A 24,425-nucleotide genomic window follows, 5' to 3' on the forward strand; every position below is an offset into this window, starting at 1 on the left:
ATCAGTGGGTTCACACACAACTTCACACCGGCACTAAAGAGGCGGTTAAATCCTCCTGGTGCAGCCTTGTGAAGATCTGATGTGAAGCTGTGTGTATGTGGGGGGGGGGGGGATTACACTACCCCAGATATCCTACCTTTGAGAGGCCCTCCTGTAGAAAAGGCCACTGGAACCCTTACCTGACCCAGCAGGCTGTCCAGAACCCCTACAGGGCCCAACCACAGACTGCTTTCTGTCCTCAGAGCCCAGGCAGGAAGAGAGGCCAGATGGAGCCCCCTCCCAGCTGCCCCTGGCCAGGCTCTACCCTCAGGACAACCCCACCCACCAGGTACAGGGAGAGGTACTCTGGGGAGGCAGGTTCAGGGGAGGTACTGGCATTAGCTCTTAGACCCAAATCCTCCCTCAGCTGCCTGGAGCCATCGGGTGCTGAGGCCCACCTCTCCTAGAGCCTGCACTCAGAGGATCTCTGCTGCAGATCCTGGGCTGGGATGGGGGTGGGGGGAGGCACTCCCTGCCATGGGCATCGCCCACCCTTCCAACTGACATCTGCCCAAGCCCCTTCCTCATGCCTGGGGTGGTAGGTGAGAGCAGGCATTTCGGCAAAGTGCTTCAGGCAAGGCTGGCCCCCACCTTTCAGGTTGCACATTTCAGGGCAGGTGGCCCAGTCTTTCCTCAACCCTCTTGGGCACAAATACGTGCCCAGACTGAATCAAGGCAAAAGACCAAAATGATGAGGACCCCTCCCTGCCCTCGGGAGCCCGCAGTCGGGAGGGGGGTACCCCGCCCCAGGAAAGGAGGCACACAACTCCGGATGAGTGGAGCAGACAGTCTGGGAGGGCTTGCTGGAGGCGCCGGCCTCCTCCCCTAGGCTGGGCACCGCTCCCACCCGGCGAAGCTGGTCCCGGAGCGGCCCGGTCGGTCTGCCCCGCCCCAGCGGAGCCCGGCGGGGCCCTGGAGCGCGAACCCCGGAGCCCTCGGCTGCTTCACGCGGCAGATGCTTGACGTGAGCCTGCGGGAGGCGGAGCTGCGCGCGCAGCACCAGGCTGCGATGCTGCGCCTGCGCGAGAAGGCGCTGGAGGAGAAGATGCGCGCCGAGCTGGCCTGGCTGGAGCATCAGCGAGAGTGAGCGCGTGCGCGGCCCCGCCCCCGTTCCGACCCCGCCCCCGAGCCGCCCCGCCTGCCACTCGGGCCCCGCCCCCGACCGGACTCCGCCTCCCACCGGTCTCGGCTCCTGCCCCGGTCCTGACAGCGTTACGGGGAACAAACCGAACCGATGCAGATAGTAATGGGTGTTTGCGGGGGGGGGGGGGGGGAGGGGGGCCTCCAGCTGCCTCCTGCCGGTGACCACGGAGGAGACACGCCCCTTAAGGGAAACGTCTAGAAGCGGGCCTTCGGTGTCAGGGGGGAAGCACGGTTTAAGCTTCTTGATATTCCCTCACTGGCTTCCAGTGAGTGTATTCCAAATAAGGTTCCCCCCCACCCGGCCACCTCCCACTCTCCCTCCTTGGGCAGTTTAGGAGCCCGGCAGGCTGTGGGGGTTCTATCCCATGGTGGGCCCCAGGCCCCGCCCCAGGGAACCCTTTGGGTGGGCTAGAGCTCCAGGGTGGGAGGCGCTGCCCTTCCTTCATGTGTCAGGCCCGAAAGTGGTCACGAAGAGCGGGTGGGGAGAGTGACAGTCTGGACTGAGCCCCCGGCCCCGGGTTCCCCCAGCCTGCCCCTGGTGCATGGCACTGGGAGGGGGGCGTCCCAGGTCCACCTGGCCGGCCAGTTTTCACATCCTCTTGCTGAACCTGAGGTGGATAGTCAGTCCTGCCTCCCCCCTCAGGTGTCTGGGCGGCGAGGGGAAGGACACGATGCTGGCGGCCTTGGCAACGCGGCAAGAGCAGGCGCCCAGCAAGCTTGAGCAGGAGCAGGTAAGGGTGACCCAGCCCCATCCGGCGGGCAGGTGACCAGCACCGAGTTGGTCCCGCCATCCTCCTGGCTGGGAGTGTGGGCCTTCTGCACCACACCTTGATCAGTCCCCAGCCCTCGCCACCCTCCAGGGCCGCTCAGGACCCTGTGGTGCATGGGGAGCGCCCAGTGGCCGGGGTGGGGGCGGCGTGGCCTGGATGGGGTGTGGCCCTGTAGTCCTGTGTCCTGCGGCCTCTTGGAGCCTCAAGAACGGGAGAATGACAGCAGTGTGTGTCGAGGGGCCGGCGGGGCTTTAGTGCAGCCAGCACTGACCAGGGTGAGCGTGTACCACTGCAGAGAGGGCTCAAGCCCAGTTTCCTTCGCTGGAAAATGGGCACCGGGGCCGCTGTGCTGGTGATCTCATCAGTGTCCCAGCATGCTGTGTGGTGGGGACTAGTGTTAACCGCCTCCCTTTATGCAGATGAAGAAACCGGGGCTCAGTGTAGGGGGCTTGTCTCACTCAGGGACCCTCAGAGGGCAACGGGGGGTGATGCTGGACTTTGGGTTGGCAGAAAACTTCCGCCCACGGTGGCCTGTATGGGCCGGGGAGGGGGGGGTGGCAGATGTGGGACATGGCAGTTACTGGGGGCAACAGGAGGAGACCCAGAGAGAAAAGTGCAGGTGACACCATCTGTTGGGCACACCCTGACCAGTGAGCTGTGAAGAGGACTTAGAAGGAGGTCCGGTTATCAAATGGCAGCGAGGTTCTGTGTTGCAGGCAGAGCCACTGTGGAGGAGGCTGGGGTCTGGGCCCCTGGCCACCGGGGCTTGAGCAGGACAGCTCTGCCGAGCCTTAGTTTCCTCTTTGACCTAGGAAGGTCTCCACCCCCCAAAGTGGGCGTGCAAAGACCCCAGCAGGTGCTCCAGGCAAGGTGGCCCTGCTGAGGGATGTGCCATCAGAGACAAAGCAGGGACCAGAGGACAGATGGGGACGGTTGAACAAAGGGACAAGTTCCCTCTGGGTGGGGGCAGTGCCCGGAACCTGGAGACAGGGAGGGCGGAGTGGGGGAGGGCGGAAGGGCAGCCGGCCTGTGCCAGTCTCGGTTGGCCGACCCAGGGTACGACACCCTGCCTTCCCTCCTGCTTCCTGCCAAGCCTCCCGGGGGCCAGCAAGCCGAGCAGGACGAGAAGGGCGGGGGGTGTGGAGGGGCTCAGGGAAGGCCCCGTCGGAGCTGGGCTGCCCCCACCCCCAGACACCCTTCATCCCTTTGATCACGCGTGCGCTTCTCCTCAACGTGTGCCTGGGTGCGGGCTTGGGGGTTTGCTGACGTCTTCCCTGGCCGGTTCAGAGAGAAATCCGATACCTGCGGGACATTCACCTGTTTTCACACCAAGAGAGGAAACTTCTCCTGCAGTGTGAAAAGCACATCGGCTCCCTGCAGAGATCCATGGTGCGCCTGCGGCGGGAGCTTCAGGCCCGGACCAGGCTGCCTCAGGTGGGCGCTCTCACTGGGCTGGAGGCCGGGAAACGCTTGGCACCTGGCTGTTCTGTGGGACTGTCCCTCGTAAATACGCCTGTGACCCAGGTTGGGGAGGGACCGAGGAGGAGTGCAAAGGGAAGGCAGGAGGGGCACGCAAGGCGGTTTCCTGGACACAGTGGCCCGGCTGGGCTCTGGAGGAGGAGCCCCCACAGTGGAAGGTGCTCCAGGCCCAGAGGTGCGGGTGGGAAGCCCAGTGGGAAGGAGGGAGGTCAGGCTAGAGCTGGGATGGGGCCAGGGCTGTACTCACTGGGGGGCAGGGCTGAGGCAAGAAACAGAGGTGGCCTGGGCTTTTAGGGGGAGCAGCCCCTTGGGGGACCCAGAGCAGCAGGGGTGTCCTTGCTCCAGCTCCCAGTCCCCACCACCTGTCGCACGGAGGGGGCTGTGGGGACACAGAGCAGGGCAGCTGTCCCCAGCCCAAGCTCTGTTGAGCTGCGGATGCTGTGGCCTTGCCTGGTTGGATGAGGATGGGATGAACTGGGTTCTCTGGGTTAACAGTCACCCTGCAGGGGGGGCAGTTGAGCGGTGTCCTCCCTGTCCCAGGCCGGCCTGCAGGGGAGGTGACCCAGGGCTGCCTGCTGCCAGAGCATGGCCTTGGGTGTGAGCTCGGTGACCCGGGCAGCCTGCGGCAAGGACTCTCCAGGTCTGGGCCTGTGTCTGCCCTGCCTCGGGGCCGCTGCCCGGCCTCGGGGCCGTTAGCATGGCACGCAGGGCTCCTGCGAGGCTAGGACCACCTGCTTCAGCTGGTGAAGGCCGACCTGCGGGGGCACACTGGCCGCCGCGCTGTACGTGAAGCCTGCCACCCGCTTCCCCTGAGGGGCGGTGACCCACACGTGTCTGTGCCAGCTCCCTCGTGCTGTTTCTCACAGAGTTCCGGCCTTGAGGTCAAGACCACTCAGACGGAGGGGTCTGAGACAAGTGTGCAGCTGAAGGGCCCTGCACAGGGCTCCTCGCGCCCCTTGTCACCGCCCGGGCCCGCCAGCCCCGCCAGCCACTGCCCCCGGACAGGCCCTGAGACCCCACGAGTCCAACAGTGAGTTGGCCCCGGGCGGCCCCGGTGCTTACCATTAAAAACCTTTCCTGTGCTGCTGGCTGGGGTGTCCTCCCCTCTCTGAGCCCGGTTCGTCATCTGTTAAGTGGGGACAGGGCTGCCACCATCCCCGAGACGAAGCGAGTAGACCGGCCTTGCTCCAGGGCAGCGGGCGGCACCCGGGTGGCCACGCGGCGGCCAGGAGCCCCTCCGAGGCTGGCTTGGGGCCCTTCTGCCAGCTGTGGCGGCCGGGCCTTCTCTCACGGGCCCGGCCACGTGGCCGCTGGGCTCATTTTGCAGCAGAAGGGCCTCTCCCCGCACCCTAGAGGGGCCCTGCCCAGGCTGAGTCACCGTGAGGGCGGAGGGGGAGGCCGGTGAGCGGTGCCACCTGACCGGGAGCCTCGCTGTGGGAGAGAGTCAGCTGCCTCAGCCATCAAGAGCGTCCCCGCGTCCCTGCGCTGGGAACAACGCCGCCTCCCCTCTGTCTTAATTACAACGGCGCCAGGGCTGGCTGCCCACGGCCAGGGTCTAATGACAGGAGCCTGGGGGGTGAGGGGGCGACGGTGTAGGAGGCAGCCCCCACCGCCCCAGAAAGGGCCCACCCCTCCCCGCCGGGGGGTGGGGGGGGGCGGCCTTTGCAGGGACCCCTGTCTGCCTGCGGGGGGCACCAGCGCCTCCAGTGGCCTTCCTGCCTGCGGAGGGGGGGGCCCTTTGCACGCCTCCTCCTCCGTGGAAGGGGGTCAGCGCCCCTCGGCTGCCGGGGCCACGAGCCCCACTTTTGGCTGCCCTGAGAGCGTGCTTCTCACATCTCAGCACGGGCCCACGCAGCCTTCGAGTTACCATCGACTGCCGGATCTCTGAGGACACTCCGGGCCGACTGTACCCTCTTGGTGCCCAGGAGCTGGTTCCTGAAGCTGGGTGGGCGGGGCCATTAGCACAGGCTTAGCACAGGCGGGGGCGGGGGGGGGGGCAGGGAAGGGGGGGTGCAGGCCGCCGTCCGTCCTCCCGCCAGGCGAGGCCTCCTTTGCTGTCCTCATCACAGCAGCGATGCGTTGTCATCGCTGGAAAGCTGGGGACCAGAAAGGCTGTGTACACGTTGGGAAAATTTCAGATGGCTTCTAACCGCCGCCTCCGTCACCGTGAGAGAGACTCTGAGTTTTTGCTGGGGCCGTGCACCGCAGAGAACTAGCTGTCCTCCCTCGGTCCAGGGGAGCTGAGCAGCGCTGCGAGTGGGTCAGGGCCCAGGTGCATCCTTGAGCTCTGCCTGTGGAGCCACCCCCCTGCACTCAGCCCACAGGGCTCCTGGCCTGAGACTTGGGGGGGTGGTGGGGAGAGGGGTGACAAGCCTTTGAAAGGGCTCCAGGGGCTGCCATTCCAGTTTGATTCCTGAGGCAGCTCTGGAGGTTGGGTGATGGGCTGGGGCGCACACCCCTTGCTGTGTCCTCAGGGTCCTTGCTCCTGGGGCCAGGCAGGGGCCTGCATCTGGGACACACTCATGGGGACAGGTGCCTCCCAGGCCTTGCCCCAGAGAGGCCAGAGCTCCAGCCCCTGCCTCGTCTCCATCTGCAAAGGCCCCAGATTCCAGGCACCGAGGAAAGCCCTTTGACCCCACTCCCCGTTCACACCCCTGACGTGGGTGTGAACCCAGCGCCAGATGCCCAGGGCCCCCTGGGGGAGTTGTAGCATCCGAAGGGAACAGAAACAAGTCAAGCCACACCCTAAAGAGTGGCCGGTGTCCCAGCTGGCCCCTCCGCCTGCATTGTCGAGGGGTCAGGAGACCTGGCAACCTTGCCCCCCGGCTGCCTCCTTGAGGCTGGGACGGGGCGGGGGGGGGGGGTGGTTTCCTGATGCCCGTCAGTGTGCTCAGAGCATGGCAGCGGGTCTGGGCATTTGGCCTCCCGGAGCTCAGGTGGGCCCGGTGGTTTGTCCCCACGGAGAACTCTTGCCGGAGCGCCCTGTGCTGGGGAACAGGGACAGGCGGACGCCTCCGGCCCATCACCCTCTGGCGCTGTGCCTGCACCTCACGAGCCCCCAGCAGGGACCCGTCTGCTTGGGAAGCTGCCTGGGAGGGGAGGGCCCAGGACCTGTTTTCCTGCACCCGTGTGGTGACCGCTCGGCCACCGACCACAGCCGTCCCCCGGATGTGACGCGTGTTGTCCCATTTGTGGAATGTTGTGGTCGGGGCTTGTCCCCCGGGAGGGCATAGCCCGGGTAGGCAGTCCCAGCCCCGCCCTGCCTTACAGCCTTCTCAGCAAGCAGGCGGATGGGACGCCCCCCCAGGCAACCTCAGCTGCGGAGAGTCACCGGCCGCCTCCAAGGTGCGCGTGGGGAGAGGACACTCCTGTGGCCGGCAGCTGGCCCGACACGGGGCGCCAGCTGGAGGAGAGCCACAGCCCCGTGGGCCAAGGTAACCGGGCACCGCGGTGGCAGCCGAGGACAGACGGTCACTCTGGCCCTGGCAACTGGGGGCAGCATCGGGCTTGAGGTCAGACAGACCTGCGTCCTGGCGCGCCTCACACGCGCCGTGTGGCCTCCCTCTCCGTGTCTGGGCGTACGGCGGGCCCGTTTGCAGGAGGGCCACCTGCGTGTACCTTGACCGACGTTTCCGGGCAGCGGGGGCTGGGCGGGCGCGGAGGCTGTCCTCCCTTCCCTCCGTCTCCTCCTCCGTGTGAAGAGGGGCCAGCTCAGGGGGTGTGCGCCCTTCCCAGGGCTGATTTTCTCACAGGACTTCATAATTCCTGGACGCTGTGCCCCCGCGTCCTCCGTTCTGTGCCCATCAATGCTGACAGTCCCCTTGCCTCACAGGAGACCCCCAGAGCAACCCCAGCCCCACGTCAGCAGAGGAGAAGACCCGGCCTCTGACAGACAGCCGTGCACAGAAGCTCCAGGGCCCGAACTCCCCGGGCGGAGGGGGTCCCTGCGGCCCCCTGGAAGCCAGCGTGAGTTGAGGCTAGGTCCTGCCCTAGCTGCAGGCAGAGTGGGGGCCTGGCCGTGGCTTGGTCGGGCTCTACCGTGTGGCTTTGGATGGGGGCCACCCTGTCCACCAGATGATGGTGTTAAGGGGATGGGACCTCTTTGGCCCTTCTCATCTGGATTCCTCTGTTGAGGGGCCTTTGGTGCCTGCTGGGAGGAGGGGTATCTGGTAAGTGGGGGTCTCCTCGGCGATCTTTAAGGGGATGGTCTTTGTTCCTTACGGTGGTAACTCCATGGGAGCACAGGGCTTTACCCACGGCTAAGGGGCACGGACCGATGGCCTCGTGGCAGTGGCCACACCCTGGCTGTGGTCTTTCTCCCACAGGTGGTTGAAGGCCGCATCGGCCTAGCAGGGTCAGAGCTGGGGCTGGATTTTGCCGGCAGCCCCGTGGAGGAGCCCCACAGAATGGAAGGCTGGTGGCCGGGGGAACAGAGGTATGCGGTCTGGAGGGTTGCCTGAGCCCAGGGGACCCACAGGCAGGGGGTGGGGTCCTGGGGCATGGAGACGCCCGTCCTCTCGTTGGAAGAGGACAGCTCACTCTGTCCGGGTGCCCCTCGTCCTGAACCGAGTCCTTTGTGCCCCCTCAACCCACCCCACACCCTCCTGAGTCTGACCCCCTCTGTGGAAGCAAAGATGTCACCTGGGGAGTTGGCCCACGATCCCGTGCTGGGGGCAGTGGGAGGGGCCCTTCCAGGGAACGCGTGCCTCTGAGCCTCACAGAAAGCAACGCCCCCCAGAGACCTGACCCAGTGGGGACTGAGGCCAGAACGTCCTAAACACAGGGCCCCCTGCCCCCACCCGGGGAGCCCTGCGCTCTGACGGTCACCTCCTGTCAGGACAGATACCTGGCGGGCACGGGTGTCAAGCTTACGGGGGAGGTGAAGGCCCCGTGGAGGCCCTGAGCCGTGGGGACGAGGCTGGGGGATGGGGCCCTCTCCTGGGCGCCCCCTGGGACATCCGCACAAATGTGTTTGCAGGACCGAGAGCTGCGGGCAGGACCCCTGCGGCCCCTTCTCTCCACCGGGAGCCGCCCAGGTGACCGCTGCTCCAGGTGAGGCCCCGCCGTGCACCAGGACCACGGAACCCCCACCCGCGGGTCCTCTGCCGCCAGCTCCTCCTCGGCCAGAGCCACCCTTCCCCCAAAGCCCCGCGGGGGAGCCCCGCCCACTCGCCATACCCATCAGCCGGCCGTCCAGGCAGAGGACTGTAGGGCCCCTGTCTGGAGCCATCGTGCCCCAATAAACACAGGACGGCTGCAGTTCTGAGGCGGGGCCCCCAAGGCGCGGAGACGTCCCCCCAGACGCGGTGCCCTTACTTGTGCTGGCGGGGGGGTGGCCAAGCTAACGGGTGTGGAGCTGGGGGGGGGGGGGGGTTGGCGCTCCGCGGACCACGCTGGGGCTGTGGACCTTTCTTCCGCCTCCACCGGGCCTTCTGGTCCCGATCCGCTGGCTTAGGGGTTGTGGGGTGTGGGCCGCAGGGGTGGCAGGGGGCGAGGGCTGGGGGCCTCACGCCCAACTCCCCCCTCTCCACAGCTCCGGTACCACCCAGCCGGCCTGAGGGCAGCCCCCTGCCGCCGCTCAGGGCCCCCTCGGACCCGGGCCCGGAGTCCGAGGCTGCTCCCCAGAGCTGCTCGGGGTCTTGGGCGGGGTCCCCTGCCTCCTCCTCCCCGAGTGGGGTGTCCTGCTGCTCTCTCCAGGAGTTTCAGAGAGCAGCCGCCGTCCTGGTTCAGCTCTGCGAGAGCCCCGTCTCCGTGTCAGACTGGGGGGGTGGGGACGTCCCAGACACGGACCCCGGCTGTTCTGGGGAGCTCTGTCCTCAAGACTCCTGGGGGCTCCACCGGGGCGGGGGGCAGGTGGCCCTGGAGAGGCCAGAGGGCGGTGGGGCCGGCCCCCTGGGCGGCCCCTCCACGGAGCCGGGGGGCGTCCTGCGGGAGGGCTGGCCGCTGCCTCCCCCGGACGCCCCCTCTCCGAGGTCAGGGTCAGAGCTGTCAGAGGCGTCCAGCGAGGTCTGGGACGAGGAGAACCTTCTGGAGCCTGGCTCGGGGCCCTCCTTGTCTACAGGAGGCTCGTCCCGCCTGGAAAATGGCGGGGCGCCTGGCTCTCCACTTGCTTCCTTGGGCCCTGGGGAGGGGCAGGAAGCGTCTGGAAGCACTGGGAGCCTCATCCGTGAACTCACTACGGAAGAGGGCCCAACAGACGTCCCCCGAGGCTCCCCGCATGCCCTCCCGTCCACGTGCTCGTCCTCCAGTGACTTGGACCTGTCCCTTTCCTCTCCCTCGGGGTCCTTGGCGTCCGAAGGGGTGGATTCTGGCAGAGGAGAGACCAGGCCTCTGCAGGCCTCGGCTGCCTGCCCAGAGGGGCCCTGGGACGCTGCCCTGAGTCTGCCCAGCGACAGGACGCCACGACAGTCCTGGTCTGAGCCTGAGGTCCCCGTGACCCCGCGGGCTCCTCCTGGGGACCCTGGCGGTCTGGTGGCCCTGACACCCCAGGGCTGGGCACCCAGATGTAGGGGCAGTGGAGACTCCCCTGCCCCCGAGGAAGCCTGCCCCACGCCGTCCAGCAGGGCCTTGCCTGAGATCCTGTCCCCCGTTGACGAGGTGCTATCCTATGGCAGTGCCGACCTGCCCTCCGCTCACAGGGATGCCCGCCTCCCTCCTCTGCCTCCCACCTTCCCAGCAGAGGATTTGGCCAACACGACCAGCCCCGACTCAGGAGACTTCCCTTCCCCACCTGAGGATGTCATGTCTCCTGGGAGCTTGCCGGGGCCCCCGGGGGAGGATGCCTCCATCAGAACTGAGGAGTTGCCCTCCTTGTCTGAGGAGGACACACCCGAGGCACCATCCCCAGGGCCCCAGGAGCCGGGGCTCTGCCTGGGGGCAGGCAGACAGGACGGAAGCCTTGGGGAGGAATTGGGTGAGTCACGTTCGGTTTCCAGGGATCAGGCCGTGGGCAGCCAGTGGTCTGACCCAGCCGGCTGGCCAGGGTGCCCCTCTGGGGGCAGGGCAGGAGACGCCCCGGGAGGGCTCCCAAGGCTGCCCGTGCGGCCCCCGACCCTGTCCAGAGTGGCCTTTATGGCCGGGGAGGGTCCGCCAATGCTGTCAGCCGCTGGCAGCCCTGGGCAGGGTGACCCAGCTCCTGCTCTGGGCGCGGGCCCCTGCTCTGACCCGCCGGGCACGGAGGGAGCCAAGGTGGTGGATTTGGTCTCCAGCCGGCTTAGCAGGAGGATCCTGTGCGACACGCTGGCTGTGCTCTTGGAGCCGGCCCAGCCGGCGGCCCCCTGACGGAAGAGCCGCCGTGTCCCGCAGGCTGGCCCGGCGGCCGCTGCAGTGCCTCGGGAAGACGGGACCCACGGTGACGTGGGGTGCCATTGCGCATGCGTGTGCATGGTGTGTGGGATGCTCCGGGAAGCCTGGGCCACCGAGGGCAGAGCCACCATTCAGAACAGCCTGCCTGTGGCTGGCCCCCGAGTAGTCGTCTGGTGCTGGGCTGGGGCCTGGGCGGGGACATGGCGGGGAGTGCGGTGAGCTCTGTGTTCTTCCGGACGTTGGGGCCGCTGCGTCCGTCAGGCGCCTGGAAGGGCCCCTGATCCAAAGACTTTAAGAGGCAGGAAGGTAAAAGCTTGTGCGGGCATGTCCAGAGGCTGGCCGGTCGAGGAAAGGTGTGGAGGTGATGGATTGACAGAGAACGGTCCGGAGGGGAGCGGTCCCCAAGGACGAACCGGAGACCACATGCCGGGAGGCAGAGCCATCGGCAAAGGCCGGGTGAAGAGAGAGAGAGCCGCTCTGGGGGGACAGGGGAGCAAGGGGCGGTGGAGACGGGCTGGGGATCACGTCCCCACGGACTCACACCCCAGCTTGGCGGCTTCTGAAGGCCAAGGGCATGCACGTGGGCCGACCCCGCTGTGGACATCACAGATCTGTCAACTCAAGGGCCGGAGGTGACCAGCCACGCCCCAGGCCTGCCCTCTGGCGGGAGGTGGGCCAAGGGCTCCTTGAGGACTCAGGACTCCTGGAGAGGCCAGAGTCCGATTCCTGGTGGCTGTCCACCATCGAATGAGCCCTCGGGATGCAGGGCAGCCTCGAGCAGGGAGCAGTTTGCAGAGGTGTTGGCGGTGCGATCCCTCTAGGGCTTGGCTCCTCCCCTCCAGGGCAGGGACTTCCCCGGCCTCAACAGAGGAACTCCTTTGGAGATGACACTTATGGACCCCTGGGGAGCCGGCGACTTCCGTGCACTTGCGGTTAGCTGGGGGACGTGGCGGAGCCCAGAGTTCTGCCTGTGCCCTCCACCTTCCAGCTCAGCCCTCCACCAGGCCCCCGCTTCAGGGCAGTCTCCTGTACCCAGGCCAGCTGCTCGCCAGACGGACTTTTGTCACAGGCTCACTCGTCCGGTTTCACGGCTCAGGGAGGCACCAGCTGAGACAGTTCATGCTGATTTCGCACTGGGTCCCCCCACGCCCACCAGGGAACCCCGGGACGGGCTCGGGCGGGGGGCAATGTGCTCTTGCTGTGCGTATGCGATTTCAAAACAAGTTCTGAGCTACAGCTTTCCTATTGATTTCCTTCTAGTTTTCTGAACAAATCAGTCTGTAATTTTTTATTTTTTTTCTATTTATTGCTGACCCTTTTGGATTTACGAGGCCGTGCGAGAGGGATTATGTATTTTACACACACACGTTTGGCATGGTAATAAATCTCCCACCTCAAAACCCTGCAGATTTGCCTCAAACCCCGTCGCCCCCTTTCTGGTCGCCGTGGGGTGGGGGGGCTGTGCTCCTGGCGGGGCCGCGGGCCTCCCAAAGGACCTGTCTGGGGGCCGCCTGCACCGGTGGCCCCTCGCCCACGACAGCGGGGCCCAAGGGAGGCCACGCTACAAAATGAGCTCCATGTTTCAGGTCGGCACCGTGGAGGGTGTCGGAAGCCCTCCGTCTCAGCTGACATGGCGAGTGAGGGGCGTGGGCTCCGAGGTCCGTCTAATGACACGCAAAACATAAACACCACACTGCGCTCGCCTTGGCTCCGATCCCTGCTAACCTCTGGGGCCGATAAATCTTGGTCTCCAGAAGGGCCATTATCCTTCATAGAAAGTGGTTATTTCTGGGGCGCCCGGGGGGCTCAGTCGGTGGAGCGTCCGACTTCAGCTCAGGTCACGGTCTCGCGGTCTGTGGGTTCGAGCCCCGCGTCGCGCTCTGTGCTGACAGCTCAGAGCCTGGAGCCCGCTTCCGGTTCTGTCTCTCTCTCTGCCCCTCCTCCACTCATGTTCTGTCTCTCTCCACCAAAAATAAATAATTCTTAAAAAAAAAAAAAAGAGGTTATTTCTTAGTTAAAGCCCACATTTAATTTTGCAGTCTGTCTCTTTCAACGGCCCCTCTTAGCTGTACCCTCCTGCATGAAATGCCCACGGATGCACCTTCAGCATTTCAAATGCCAAATCCCAGACCAGCTTTAGGAAGCCTTTGATTCCTTACCACGCGCGGCCGTGACAGCCGCCCCTATAAAATACAGCGAGGGGGCCCCCGAGGGCAGGTCCAGAGAAGTGACAGCCTTGTGCACTCCGGGGGAACACAGCAGCACCCGTTTGGATGGCGCCTTCCTGTGCCGGGGGCACCTGGCTCCTGGGGTGGGGGGTGGGAGGTTAAGTGACCAGGCTGGGTCCCCACCCCCGGGCCAGGTTCTCCGGCAGCGAGGGGACGTGGCTGTCCAGCGAGCACCCAAACCAAACCAGTTCCGTGGGTCAGACCTGCCCTGTCCATGCTGACTCCCCAACCAGCATCTGGGCCCCCCAAGGATGTCTGCGAGGCCCACACCTGTGCCTGTGGCCCCTTGTCCTGCCCGCCCACCCCACGCCAGGCATCAAACGCCAAGCTGCTGCTCTGCATTCCCAATGGCGTGCACACGGCTGGGAGCAGACCGCAGTGTTGGCAAAACATGACTACGCGTTTAGGGCGCGAGGCAGGATCGCGTGTGAACACATGTGCCCACACGTGCACCCCGGCCCTCCCAGGGCTCCTGCGGCTGCCCCCCCCCCCCCCCGGTTGGGACCCTTTCTGTCCGGCAGCTGTGTCCGTCCAGGCTGTAACGTGACACAGCCGGGGTGTTCAGTGATGCTCAGAGCCCTTCCTGAGTCCTGCTCTCCACGTCTCACTGGGGTCGTGGCAGGGACCCCATCCCCGTGCCTCCCTGGCCACCGCCCCTGCCTCCCCCCCCCCCCCCCGTGTCACTGTGAGGACACAGAGGATTGTCGCCACCAGGCTCTGTCCCCGGCCTGCAGCAGTGCTCTGGAACAATCCTCCTGGTAGGTCTTCCGGAGAATGGGCGTTCTTCCTAAGCAGCCGTGCCCAAACGCAAACACCAACTGGGGGCAGGTCCTCGGAGGACAGGGCCCGCTCCGGAGTCTGGGCTGTGGCAGGAGTTCAGAAGCGTGTGTGGGGCGCAGAAAAGGCACAGTGGCCCCGCCCCCCGCCCCCAGGGCCCCTCTCGCCGCCCCACAAGCTGGGGTGGCTGCGGCACTCAGAGCAGGGAGGGAGCTCCGCCTTTGCCCCTGAGCGTCAGGGGCACTCAGGCTTGAGACCCCCTCTGTCGAATGTGTGCCACGTGCCCTTCACCATAGTCCGTGGCCCTCTGAGCCTCAGTCTCCCCCTCTGTAAAACAAAAACACAGATGCCTCGCTCCGTCAGCTCCAAGATGCAGACCTGCCCCCGTTGGAATCACCGCGAAATCAGAGCGCGTGCTTCGATTGGAGGCATCTGAAAATGGCAGCGGGTTTCCTTCCTTCGTGGCATCTGCGATCGATCGTGGTTCATCTGACGGTGGCCCAGGGCCGAGCGCCCCCTCCGTGCAGGTGGAGGAACCGATCCAGGGGGTCTCCAGGGTGGGGTCACGGGCTTTGAGCCGGCCGGGAAAGCCATGGAAGCTTGGAAACTGCTATTGTTGCCTTGTCTCTCAGACCCTAAGATCCAGCCCCCTCCCCCACACCCTGTTTTAATGTTTCTGAGTTTGGCTGCATTTTACAATCAGTGGGCGCTTGTCCTAAGAACCTTCTAGTGAATCGACACGGCCTGCGGGGCCAGTGGCGCTCTGGGTTTGAGAAGCGACCCGTGCTGTGTTCAGGGTGCTGAACAAAGTCCGGTGCCACGGGCCCCATGCCGCGGAGCAGGTGTGGGGTGAAGTAACACCCGGCCACGCTGACTGCACCGCGGGGTGGGCTCACAGTGTCCTTGGCGCCAGCCTTCCTCGCTTCCCGTGGGGTGGGGCTGGTCCTGGGGAGGCACACCGTGCTTCCACCTGCCTTCCCACAGCAGGAAGGGGGCACTCCTCCAGCACTCCCCGGGGGGATGGCTGGCAGAGAAGGGACCAGGAGACCTGAGTGGCCCTTCGGTGGGGCCAGCACGCACATCGTCTGGCTGCCCCTGAGACGCCCCTCTGGCTCCCTCAGCACGTGGATGGGGACACACACGAGCCCTGGGGAACACTTATGACAGGACGACTTGCACCTGGGTAGGGGAGGGGCACGGTCCTTCCAGGTGGCTTTGGGCATTTGTTGTGGACAGAACTGTGTCTCCCCAGAATTCATTCATGGAAACTTGCCCCCAATGTCACGGTGCCAGGAAGCACATTAGGGTTTGATGAGGTCACGAGAGTGGGTTCCCACGATTGCCCTTGTGCCCTTATGAGAACAGACCCCAGAGAGTTCTCTGTCCACGAGAACACACAGAGGGACGTGAGGACACCTCGAGAAGGCGGCTGGCGATCTGTGGGCCAGGAAGCGGGCCTCTGGGAGCTGACCCTGATGACCCTGATCTGGAGTTTCCAGCCTCCTGAGCTGTGAGAAACAAAGGTCTGTCGTTTAATAAATGCCTGTGCTGTGGGGTTTTGTTACGCAGCCTGAGCCGGCTGAGACAGGGTTCAGAGTTAAACCCCTCCGGGAAGGGTGGGGAAGGGTGCTTTGGGCCTGAGTGCTCAGAACCCACCCAATAGCCCACCCCTGACAGTCTTGGTCCACTGGATGACCCGAGCTGGTCTGCGCACTCAACGGTGGCCATGTGACTTCATGGCCACGCCCCCAGGCCGAGGCCAACAAGTCAACCTGGTCACAGGTGGAGGGGGGCAGGGACCGGTGAGGCCGAGATGGGCTCCACCCCAAGGCAGCAGGGGACCCCAGGGGCACCCAGCAGAGCAGGAGGGGCACCTGGAAGCATAGGCTGCATGCGGGGGCTCCCCTCGGAGGCGGAGGCAGCACCTTCTGTGGAGAGAGGCGGAGAGAGGCTGAGCTGGTCAGGTGCAGGGTGCAGCGACCCCTTCCAGCCTTGTGTCCCTTGGTGCCCACGCACCCAGGGATCACCTGCCTCCTTCCCCTTGCGCTCCACGAGGCACACCCTGGCTCTCCCCGACCTGTTCCCTGCCGGGCCTCTCCTTCCTGCCTGGATCTCCGCTGTCCTTCCCCCACCACCTCCCGAAAACCTCCTGGGAGGAGCCACCGAGCCTCTCCTCTTTCCCTCCACCCTTTCTGTAAACGCCTTGTCCCTACGTCACTCAGAACACCTTTGTCCAGTCGCTAGGGAGCCATGCCCCCCCCCCCCCAGGCATCTGTCATTCTTTCCTCCCATCTATCCTTCACCTCCGTCTCTGCCCTCTCCTGTCCTCCTCCGACCTCCAGGTTGCTCCTCTGCCTCCCTCCCACCACCCCATTTGCTTCAGTCCAGGGCTCGGGGTGTGGCCAGTTCTCTTCTGTCCCCGTGGCCTCCTGTGGTGACCTCAAGCGGTCCAACCTACCCTCTGAGCCCAGACTCTCACAGCCAACCAGTGGCCTGGCACTTGCCTCGGATGTCACAAGGTCAACGGATCCAAAACAAGCTGGAGTTCCACCCTCACCCCAACCTCCGTCAAGTGCAGCTTCCTGCTTGCAGCGGCTCTGGCCAAAACCCTGCGAGAAGACACGATCCCTCCGTCTACACTCGGGATTTAATCCACCGCATGTCCTATCTTCCAAACTGACACTGTCACTAACATTGCCACCCAGCCCTCACCTGATTCCCACCATCTCCTGGAGGGCTGTGACAGCCTGTCACAGCTTTCCCTCCTGCCCCTAATACACGGCAGCCAGAAGGGCAGAACCACATCTCTAGTCAGAATCCTCTGATGGCCACTGTGGCTTTCAGAGCCAGGGGCCCTAATCTGCAGCCTGCCTGGTGAGGCCCCTCCCTGTGTTGTTCTTGGCCGCTTCCCTGGTTCCCTCTCTTCCCCTGGCTAACTCTGCTCCAGCCACACTGGCCTCCTTGCTTTTCTTCGAACGCGCGTGTCCCTTCTACCGCAGGGCCTTTGCACACGCAGTTCCTCTGCCTGGCGTGTGTAGGAGCCAAGTGGCCCGAAACAAGAATTTGAACTTCCAGGCCAATGACTGTTGCTGACTCATATCCGCTCTGCGACCTACTTCCTTTCTTTTTTGTTTCGGTCACACAGTTCAGAGAAAATGTTGATATGCATAACAATCAAAAATAGCAATGTAAAAACCAGGTCTCCTGTTGAATTAAGCAGAAAGTCACAGGAAGCTTTACTTCCTAGGGCTGCAAAGGTCACCTGGAAAGTCCTAAACCTGGGCACCATAACACGTCTGAATCTGTGTGGATGTCTTGCTAAGTTTCCCAGAGATAAAAATCTCATATTTAAAGGTCAAGGTCAGGGGAGCAGACACTCTGAAGCCCCAGGTGGGGTTTCCAGATGAAGCGCAGGACCCCCAGTTAAATGGAAATTTCCGATAAGCGGCCAGTCGTTTACGAGTCCAAGAACCTCCCGTTAAATTTGCATCTCAGACACGGGGCATTTTCGTTTGCTAAATGTGGCGACCCTGGGGTGGGGAGGGGCGGGGCCAGGCCCTCGGGGGCGGGGCCTGGAGGGCGCCTGGGAGGCGGGGCCGGGCGCTCGGGGGCGGGGCCGGGCGCGCGCGGCGCACGTGACGGCGGTTGCCAGGGTGAAAGGTCAGGCGCGCCGCGGCACTCCCAATATGGCGGCGGCCGGGGCGGCGGCGTTGGCGGCGGCGGCGGCGCGCAGCTCGGGAGCCCCGGCGACGACGGCGGCCCGAGCCCGGCGGCTGCCTCCGCTGCTCGTGCTGCTGGCGGCGGCGGCGGCGGCGGGCCCGGGGGCGGGCGGCGCGGCGCGGCTGTACCGCGCGGGCGAGGACGCCGTGTGGGTGCTGGACAGCGGCAGCGTGCGCGGGGCCACGGCCAACAGCTCGGCCGCGTGGCTCGTGCAGTTCTACTCCTCGTGGTGCGGCCACTGCATCGGCTACGCGCCCACCTGGCGGGCCCTGGCCGGGGACGTGCGAGGTGAGGCGCGCCCGCGCGGGACCCCCGACCCCGGCCGGCCGGCCGGGCCCGGCCCCCCCCCTCCCCGGGCCCCGCAGCCAGCCCCCCCCCCCCCCCCCGCCCCGGGGACAGCCCGGCACGTTAGCGGCCTCGAGTCGCAACGGCGAGCAGCCCTCTTCCGGCCCGCACTCCGCAGCTGCGGACCGGGGAGCCCCCCTCCCAGGGTCTTGGGGAAGAGCGTCGGTGCCTCCCCCAGCCTTTGTCCTAGCTGTTTTCCGACGCACTCCCCGTCTCCGTGCCTCGGAGCCCCCTTCCCTTGAAGTCCTGCGCCGTCACCCTCTTCTGGCCATGTGGTGGATGCTCAGAGCGAGCCAGCAACTTAGACGTCCAGATGTCCCGCAGACCTCTGTGGAGGCAAAGCAGGACCTTCGGAGCCTGTCACCGGGAGGCGCCTCGTTCCTAGAGGCGCAGCCCGTGGTCGACCTGACATCCACCGAGCTACATTTTATGTTGTTGGCAGTTTCATCAAGCTGCCAAAGTGCTAATCAGTCCCTCGTTACTCGCCTGCCCCGGTGGCAGAGTTGGGGGTGGGGGTGGGGGTGGGGGTGGGGGCGGGTCTGCGGCTCCCTTCCGCAGGCCCGCCGGGCTTTTACATGGCGTGCGAATCGCTCTGAAGGCCGTGCTGTCCTCAGCGAGAGTGAGGTTTGGCAGGACCCGTGCTGGTGCTCAGCTAACCTCTAATTACATATTTCCGCGGGCCAGAGGATAACAAATTGCTACACTCTCTTCCAGCACTGTTGTTTTTTAAGGCTCCTTTCCTACTCTGTTGTGATTTTCTCATAACTAAACAGGTTCCCAAACTTCTTAAAAGCCTAAGTAGGGGTTTTGTGCAGAATCGTAAAAGGTTGTCTTTAAGATGCATTCTCATATTACCTCGGGGAGTTGGGGCCTTTTGATTCTGAAGGGCCTGTTCTTTGATCTCATGTTTTCTGAAGTCCCAAGTGTTTGGCACTGTGGCCAGAACGGAGGTGGACGGACAAGTCTTTAGTGGGCTTTCTCAAAGCCTTTGCTTTGGGAACAAACACACTTTAAGAGTGCAGAGAACTTCTCAGTTCTCGTTTGTCACTCCGTGGCAGAAACACAGATGTGTAACTATTCTGTAGTCGAACCAGCGCGTAAGGAGCCTTGAAAATGGCCCCTGGAACTTGGAAGAAAGGTTTCTTCTGGAAATGAAAGTGGCAAAACCCATACCTGATGGTGTGATTCACTCAACCCTTAGCTGAGTAAGTTATCTTAAGAGGAGTGGACGCTGCCCGCGTCGGGCGGGATGAAGGCCTGGGACGGAGGGAGATACGGCTGAAAGTGAAAAGCAGCTGTGGTCTGAAAGACAGTGGGGACAGCGCAGGGCACCTGGGCAAAGCGTCCCGAGAGCCAAACCGCTGCTGGAGGCAGGGGCCTCGGCACTGGGGAGAGTTCCACGTGGGGTCCCCAAAGAGAGGTCACCTGGGGACTTGTTAGAGACGCACCGTCGGTCCCAACCCGGGTCTGCTGGGTCCGAAACCGGGCGTGAGGCCCAGCATCCTGTCAGCACAAGCCCCACGGCTGGAGGATCACGTTCTCAGGGACACCAGCCCCATGAGACACCTGCAGGGAAGCACCCGTGGCCAGGATACGTGGCATATGGACTCCCCCTCGTGGATGTCCCAGTACACAAGGATTCCCCAGAAAAGGAGTCCGTTAACTTTTTAAAAAAAAATTTTTTTATGTGTGTTTATTTAAAAAAAAATTTTAATCTTTATTTATTTTTGAGAGAGAGAGACAGCGTGAGCAGGGGAGGTGCAGAGAGAGAGGGAGACAGAATCCAAAGCCGCTCCAGGCTCTGAGCTGTCAGCACAGGACCTGACGGAGGTCTCGAACCCTCAACAGTGAGATCACAACCTGAGTTGAAGTTGGATGTTTAATCGACTGCGCTGGCCAGGCGTCCCCCTTCCTTTTTTAAATGTTTATTTTTGAGAGAGAGAGAGAGAGAGAGAGAGAGAGAGAGCGCGCACAAGTGAGGGAGGGGCAGAGAGGGAGGGAGACAGAATCCCAAGCAGGCTCTAGGCTCTGAGCGGTCAGCACAGAACCCGACGCGGGGCTCGAACCCATGAACCATGAGATCATGACCTGAGCTGAAGTCGGACGCTCAACCGACTGAGCCACCCAGGCGCCCTAATGTTTGTTTATTTTAGAGAGCGATATACAGAGCACTCGCGGGGAGGGCAGAGAGAAGGAGACACAGAATTGGAAGCAGGCTCCAGGCTCCCAGCTGTCGGCACTGCATGGAACCTGACTCGGGGCTCCAGCTTGAGGTCGTGACACTTAACCGACTGAGCCACCCAGCTGCCCCTGGAGTTCACTAACTCTTAAGCCTTTGCTTCCTGTGGGATCGACCACAGGGCTCTCTTTGTGCCTAATCCTGGCCCGCTCCCAGTGGAACCACTGAGAAGCCGCGGCCGCCCCCAAGGGAAGCAGGTCCCCATTGCCCCCCCATGTCCTGTGTGAACACAGGCTTCACTCCCGTTGTCACCCCCCCCTTTGGTGCCGTCAGTCGCCTGTGAATTGGGCTGTCCAGTCCCCAGGGCACACGGACCTTGCACTGGGCCCCCATGGGTGCCCCTCCCCACCCCTCTTGAAATGGAGACCATCCAGCTGGCGTTTTTCCCCGTCCACTGCTCCCCCCACCCCAGCCTCGGCACTGTCTGACTTCTGGATGGTGGGACAGGCTCTGCTCCCCCGTGAGATCGCCTGGGATGGGGGCAGTGCTGTCTCCCCTGCTGTCCCTCCACCATCACCTGGGGGGGGGGGGCGGCTTCCATTTGCTCAGAAAGGACAGAAGGCCTGAGGGGTGGTCTGGAGAGGGTGAGGCTCCTCCCCCGCTCCGGAAGCGTCTTCTGCTCAGAGCTGAGGGTACTTTGCTTTCCTGAAGGACTTAGATTGAACTTTGGCAATTAACTGACATTTTCAAGATATTGAAAATAAATGTTTTTCCTTGTAACAAGGCGGCTTAATGAACAAAAAGGTCTACTGTTGGGTGTAGCTGCAGTGTTTGTGTGGATCTGGCTTACGCCTGTCACTTCTGAGTCCTTTGTAAGACAAAACCCTGCTGTGTTCCCGGAAATCATTTAGCCCGGAGCTGTGGTGTTAGCGGTTTGTGGCGCCACCTCCTTTTACGGCCAGGAGACACCTGTGGCCCCCAGCAGCACCCCACCATCGCGCTGCCTTTGAGGTGTCTCCGTGGAGACCGTGGTCGCCGGAGGAGCGCCCCTGTCGAGGGTCACCGGGGCCTCCCTCTCCCTTCTTACTGGTCTGGAGGAAGCAGGGGCACATTTCCTGTAATGGGTCCTGGAATTCTAGATGAGGCAGGAAGGGGAGGGAGCCTGAGACTCGGTGGGCAGTCACCGACAGCACGCACCTTCTCTTCCCGTCCTGCAGATGGGAGTGGGTGTCGCCCTGGGGCCCAGTGAGGCCGGGTCCTTCACTTTGGGTCGCGCAACTGAGCACCAGGCCGGGTGGCCCCGGGCCCGTGGCTCTCTGTCCTGGCCGCTCCGGTGTCCGTGCTCTGGCTCGCCCCCCTGCAGCTCCTCACTCACTGCCGGGTCTGGTCTCTCTGCCCACCTGGCTAGGCCACAGGCTCCTGGAGATGAGCTGGCGTTCCCCCACGGGCCGTGTTCGTGGGTGGGGGGGGGGGGTGACTGAGTGGGGAGGGGTGCTGACGGCGCACCGCCAGCAGGGGTGTGTGACGCAGGGAGCCCCAGGAGGCACCAGGAGCTCACCGCCTGAACTCTGGAGAGGGCCGTCCGGGGGTTGGAGGCAGGCACTGGAGCTGCCCGCTCGTGATGGGCCCAGGAAAGGCCGCTGTACCCCCTGCCCCCTGCCTGGGCAGCTGTGGTTTCAGCCCAAGGGAGATGCGCCAGGGAGGCCCAGTTTCTGTGATGACCACGGCCAGAGGAGCGCCACCGGGCACCAAGGTCAGCGATGCCAGTGTGAGAACACAGGTCATCGGTGCGGCCGGGAGGACGGGCGGGGGGCTTTTCCTTTCTCCCGAGGCGGGGTCGCCAGGCTTCAGCAGTTCGCCAGGAGATGCGCTGGGCATGGGGACGGCTGTGTCCCGTCGAGCGCTCCGGACTGTGCGGGGCTCGTTTAAGGCCACTGCGCCGAGGGGCGAGGGCGCCATGGGTAGCCCGCCCCGCCTCCACTCCCAGAGGAGCGCCCGCCTCTCCAGCCACCTCCAGTGACTTGTAGCTAACTCTTGCTGGCCTCTGCTTGTCAGTATGTGGGCTCAACTTCTACCCAGACCTCTAGACCAAACTTGCCCTTGAACTTGGAGTTTGTCTGAAAAGACCTTGCTCACCCAGGACGGGGCCTGCGCCGGGGAAAAGAGAGTCCTGCGGTGGGTGGACCGTGGGCACCCATGCACACACCCCGCCCCCCCCCCCCTCCCGCCCAGCCTGCACCACGACGGAGAAGCCAGGGAACAGCCCTGCGCCTTCCAGGCAGCCCTCCTCTCGCTCCCTCTTAGACCTTGGAGGTTAATTACTCTGTGCTGTAATCATTTTCTAGAACTAACCGATGCCGGACTGTAAATCAGACTTCTGTGGACATTTTCGTGAGAACTTGACCAGTACTGGTGAAAGGCTTAATCCTGAAGGTTAAGTGATAGGGTCCCTTGATAAGTAAACTTGCAATAAATATTAGTTTGCTCTCACAGAGAAGCCTAATTATTTCTCAAGGATTTTTTTAAGCCTGTGGTACTGAAAACAGGCTTGTGAGGAGAGCAGAGCAGGGCTTGCGTTGCCACCCCCCGCCCCCGTGCCCCCAGTGGATGCCCCTGGAGGCGCGTGCCTCCCAGCTGGTGCCCTTTACCCCCGCTTTAGGACATTGTCCCCAAAGCAGGCAATTTGCATTCAGTTTAGAGAGTTTCTCTCCTTTGTGTGGTGGGATCCAGACAGGTGGGAGAGGCAGGAGGAGGGGAGGGTACAAGTTGAATGTGGCCAACACCCTGAAGCTAGACCTTTGAGATGCTTCGCATTTCACTTGATAAAACGGACTGTGTCTTTTGTGTTGCCCTGAATGCCTCCATCTGCCCGGGCGGTCTGACGGCCGGTGTCTCTGTAACCGAAATTCTCCCTCATCTGCTTCCCTCAGGAGCCTTCCCGCCTAGCTTAGCCTAGCCTAGCTTAGCCTAGCCTAGCGTGAGCAGCCTTCCTCCCCAAGACAAAGGCCTGGGGAGGTGTCGGCGCCTCCTCCCGCCAGGACGGCCAGCCCAGCTTGGAACCGGCCGAGCGGAGTGCTGTGTCTGTCGAGGGGCGCTGGGCAGACGCGCCTGGTGGCGGGGTGCCGAGGAGCCCGGGCAGGCGGCTGCCCCTGCGCACAGCGCGTGGCACTGTCCTCGGCCCATCCGTGCTGCCTTGAGCTCCCCGCTCCCTGTGCGAGTGGAGCCTGATGTCTGCCCTGCGTCGACTCTGCACGTCGGGACCTGTCCTGAGTTGTGCGTGGCGCTGGCAGGCGCGGAGAAACCGTGAACGACCCTGGGAAGGTCCGAGTGGGGCCCGTGTTCCAGAAGAAGGGGCGCTGGCGGAAACACACACAGAACGAGGTTGACCGCAGCTCCTAAGTCCTGGGAAAATAACCAGGATGTTGGAATTGGCACGGGGCCGTGGGGGAAGGCCTCGGCTGGCGTTCGACACTCAGCAGATGGGGGGCGAGGGGCACGGCCAGTGCCAAGGCCCTGAGACAGGCAGGTGTCCAGAGGGCTGCGCACGCGGCTGTTGTGGCTCCGGGGTGGGGAGGTGGGGAGGTGCCCGCGGGTGGAAGCCGGCGGCTCCGGGTCCAGAGGCTGGGCGAACCGCGTCCTCGTTCCTGAGCAGCGGGAAAGAAGAGCGGCTTCAAGTAGGGGGTCATTTGATCTGGTGTCTACGTTAAGAAATCTGCGCCTGCTCCCTGGAGAACCAGGGCCAGCGGCCGAGGGGGGTGGCGGTTGGGACGATGCGGGCCAGACTTGGGGTGGTGGGTCTGGGCGGGAAGGAGGACCGTAGTGTTTCGGCAGCGGTGGGCGGGGGGCGGCGGCGTCTCGGAGCGGGCCCTTCGGCGTTGTAACCAGGTGGTGGTCCGGTTCTGGTCAGACGTGCCGAGGGAGGTGTCTTTCCTTCCGGGAGCAGGGCGGGCACGGGGATTCGTGGCCGCTGTTCCCGCGCTCGGCGGATGCCAGTCGCTTTTCCACGGTGAGCTAGTTTTCTTCTAAGTCCTGTCATCAAGGAACGTCTAAAACCTAGAAATGTGAGAAGAGGGTGGGCCTCGCGTCCTCAGTGTCACTGGGGACTCGCCTCACAGGCTCCCCCCCGAGGGCTGGCTTTCCGGGGGAACGTGTCTGGGTTTGACCTTGCGTGATGGCTGTAATTGAGGGCTTTGCCTCTGAGGCTACGCGTTGACTCACAGACCTTCTCTGGTAGAGGAACGGACAGCTTCTGTCCGGAAGAAGAACCCCAAACGCCAGGGTTTTCCTGCCCTGTTGGGCACTGGAGGGCCCTGTCTCGTAGGCTGGCTGTTCCTGGTGGCCCTGGGCCCGATCCGCGCACCCTGACAGGGCCCTTTGGTACCTGTTCATCGTGTGCTTTTCCGAGTCATGCCTTTAGCTCTTTGAAAACTGTGCCCTGAC

General features: G+C 63.8%; 2 protein-coding genes across 10 annotated transcripts in view; both read left to right on the top strand.

Annotated features, from left to right (window-relative positions):
- The window catches only part of CCDC187 (coiled-coil domain containing 187), a 38,002-nt gene extending 24,646 nt beyond the window's left edge, over positions 1-13,356 (top strand). For 5 of the 9 annotated variants that reach the window (XM_047829052.1, XM_047829045.1, XM_047829046.1 and 2 more), the window contains 10 exons: positions 243-328; positions 869-1,122; positions 1,826-1,913; positions 3,240-3,386; positions 4,298-4,461; positions 6,702-6,865; positions 7,264-7,397; positions 7,757-7,866; positions 8,410-8,483; positions 8,965-13,355. In XM_047829052.1, coding sequence (XP_047685008.1) covers positions 243-328; positions 869-1,122; positions 1,826-1,913; positions 3,240-3,386; positions 4,298-4,461; positions 6,702-6,865; positions 7,264-7,397; positions 7,757-7,866; positions 8,410-8,483; positions 8,965-10,712 — 2,969 coding nt within the window. In that variant the 3' untranslated portion in view covers positions 10,713-13,355. Of the gene's footprint in view, positions 1-242; positions 329-868; positions 1,123-1,825; positions 1,914-3,239; positions 3,387-4,297; positions 4,462-6,701; positions 6,866-7,263; positions 7,398-7,756; positions 7,867-8,409; positions 8,484-8,964 lie in introns of all 9 variants that reach the window. The other 4 variants (XM_047829049.1, XM_047829053.1, XM_047829048.1 and 1 more) reach the window with 3 other exon arrangements.
- Positions 13,357-17,427: 4,071 nt separating this feature from the next.
- The window catches only part of QSOX2 (quiescin sulfhydryl oxidase 2), a 30,107-nt gene continuing 23,109 nt past the window's right edge, over positions 17,428-24,425 (top strand). The window contains exon 1 of the mRNA XM_047829037.1: positions 17,428-17,749. Within this exon, the coding sequence (XP_047684993.1) occupies positions 17,428-17,749 (322 nt within the window). The remainder of the gene's footprint in view (positions 17,750-24,425) is intronic.

The sequence above is a fragment of the Prionailurus viverrinus genome, chromosome D4 (genome assembly GCF_022837055.1).
Source record: "Prionailurus viverrinus isolate Anna chromosome D4, UM_Priviv_1.0, whole genome shotgun sequence".
In the NCBI taxonomy this organism is placed as follows: domain Eukaryota; kingdom Metazoa; phylum Chordata; class Mammalia; order Carnivora; family Felidae; genus Prionailurus; species Prionailurus viverrinus.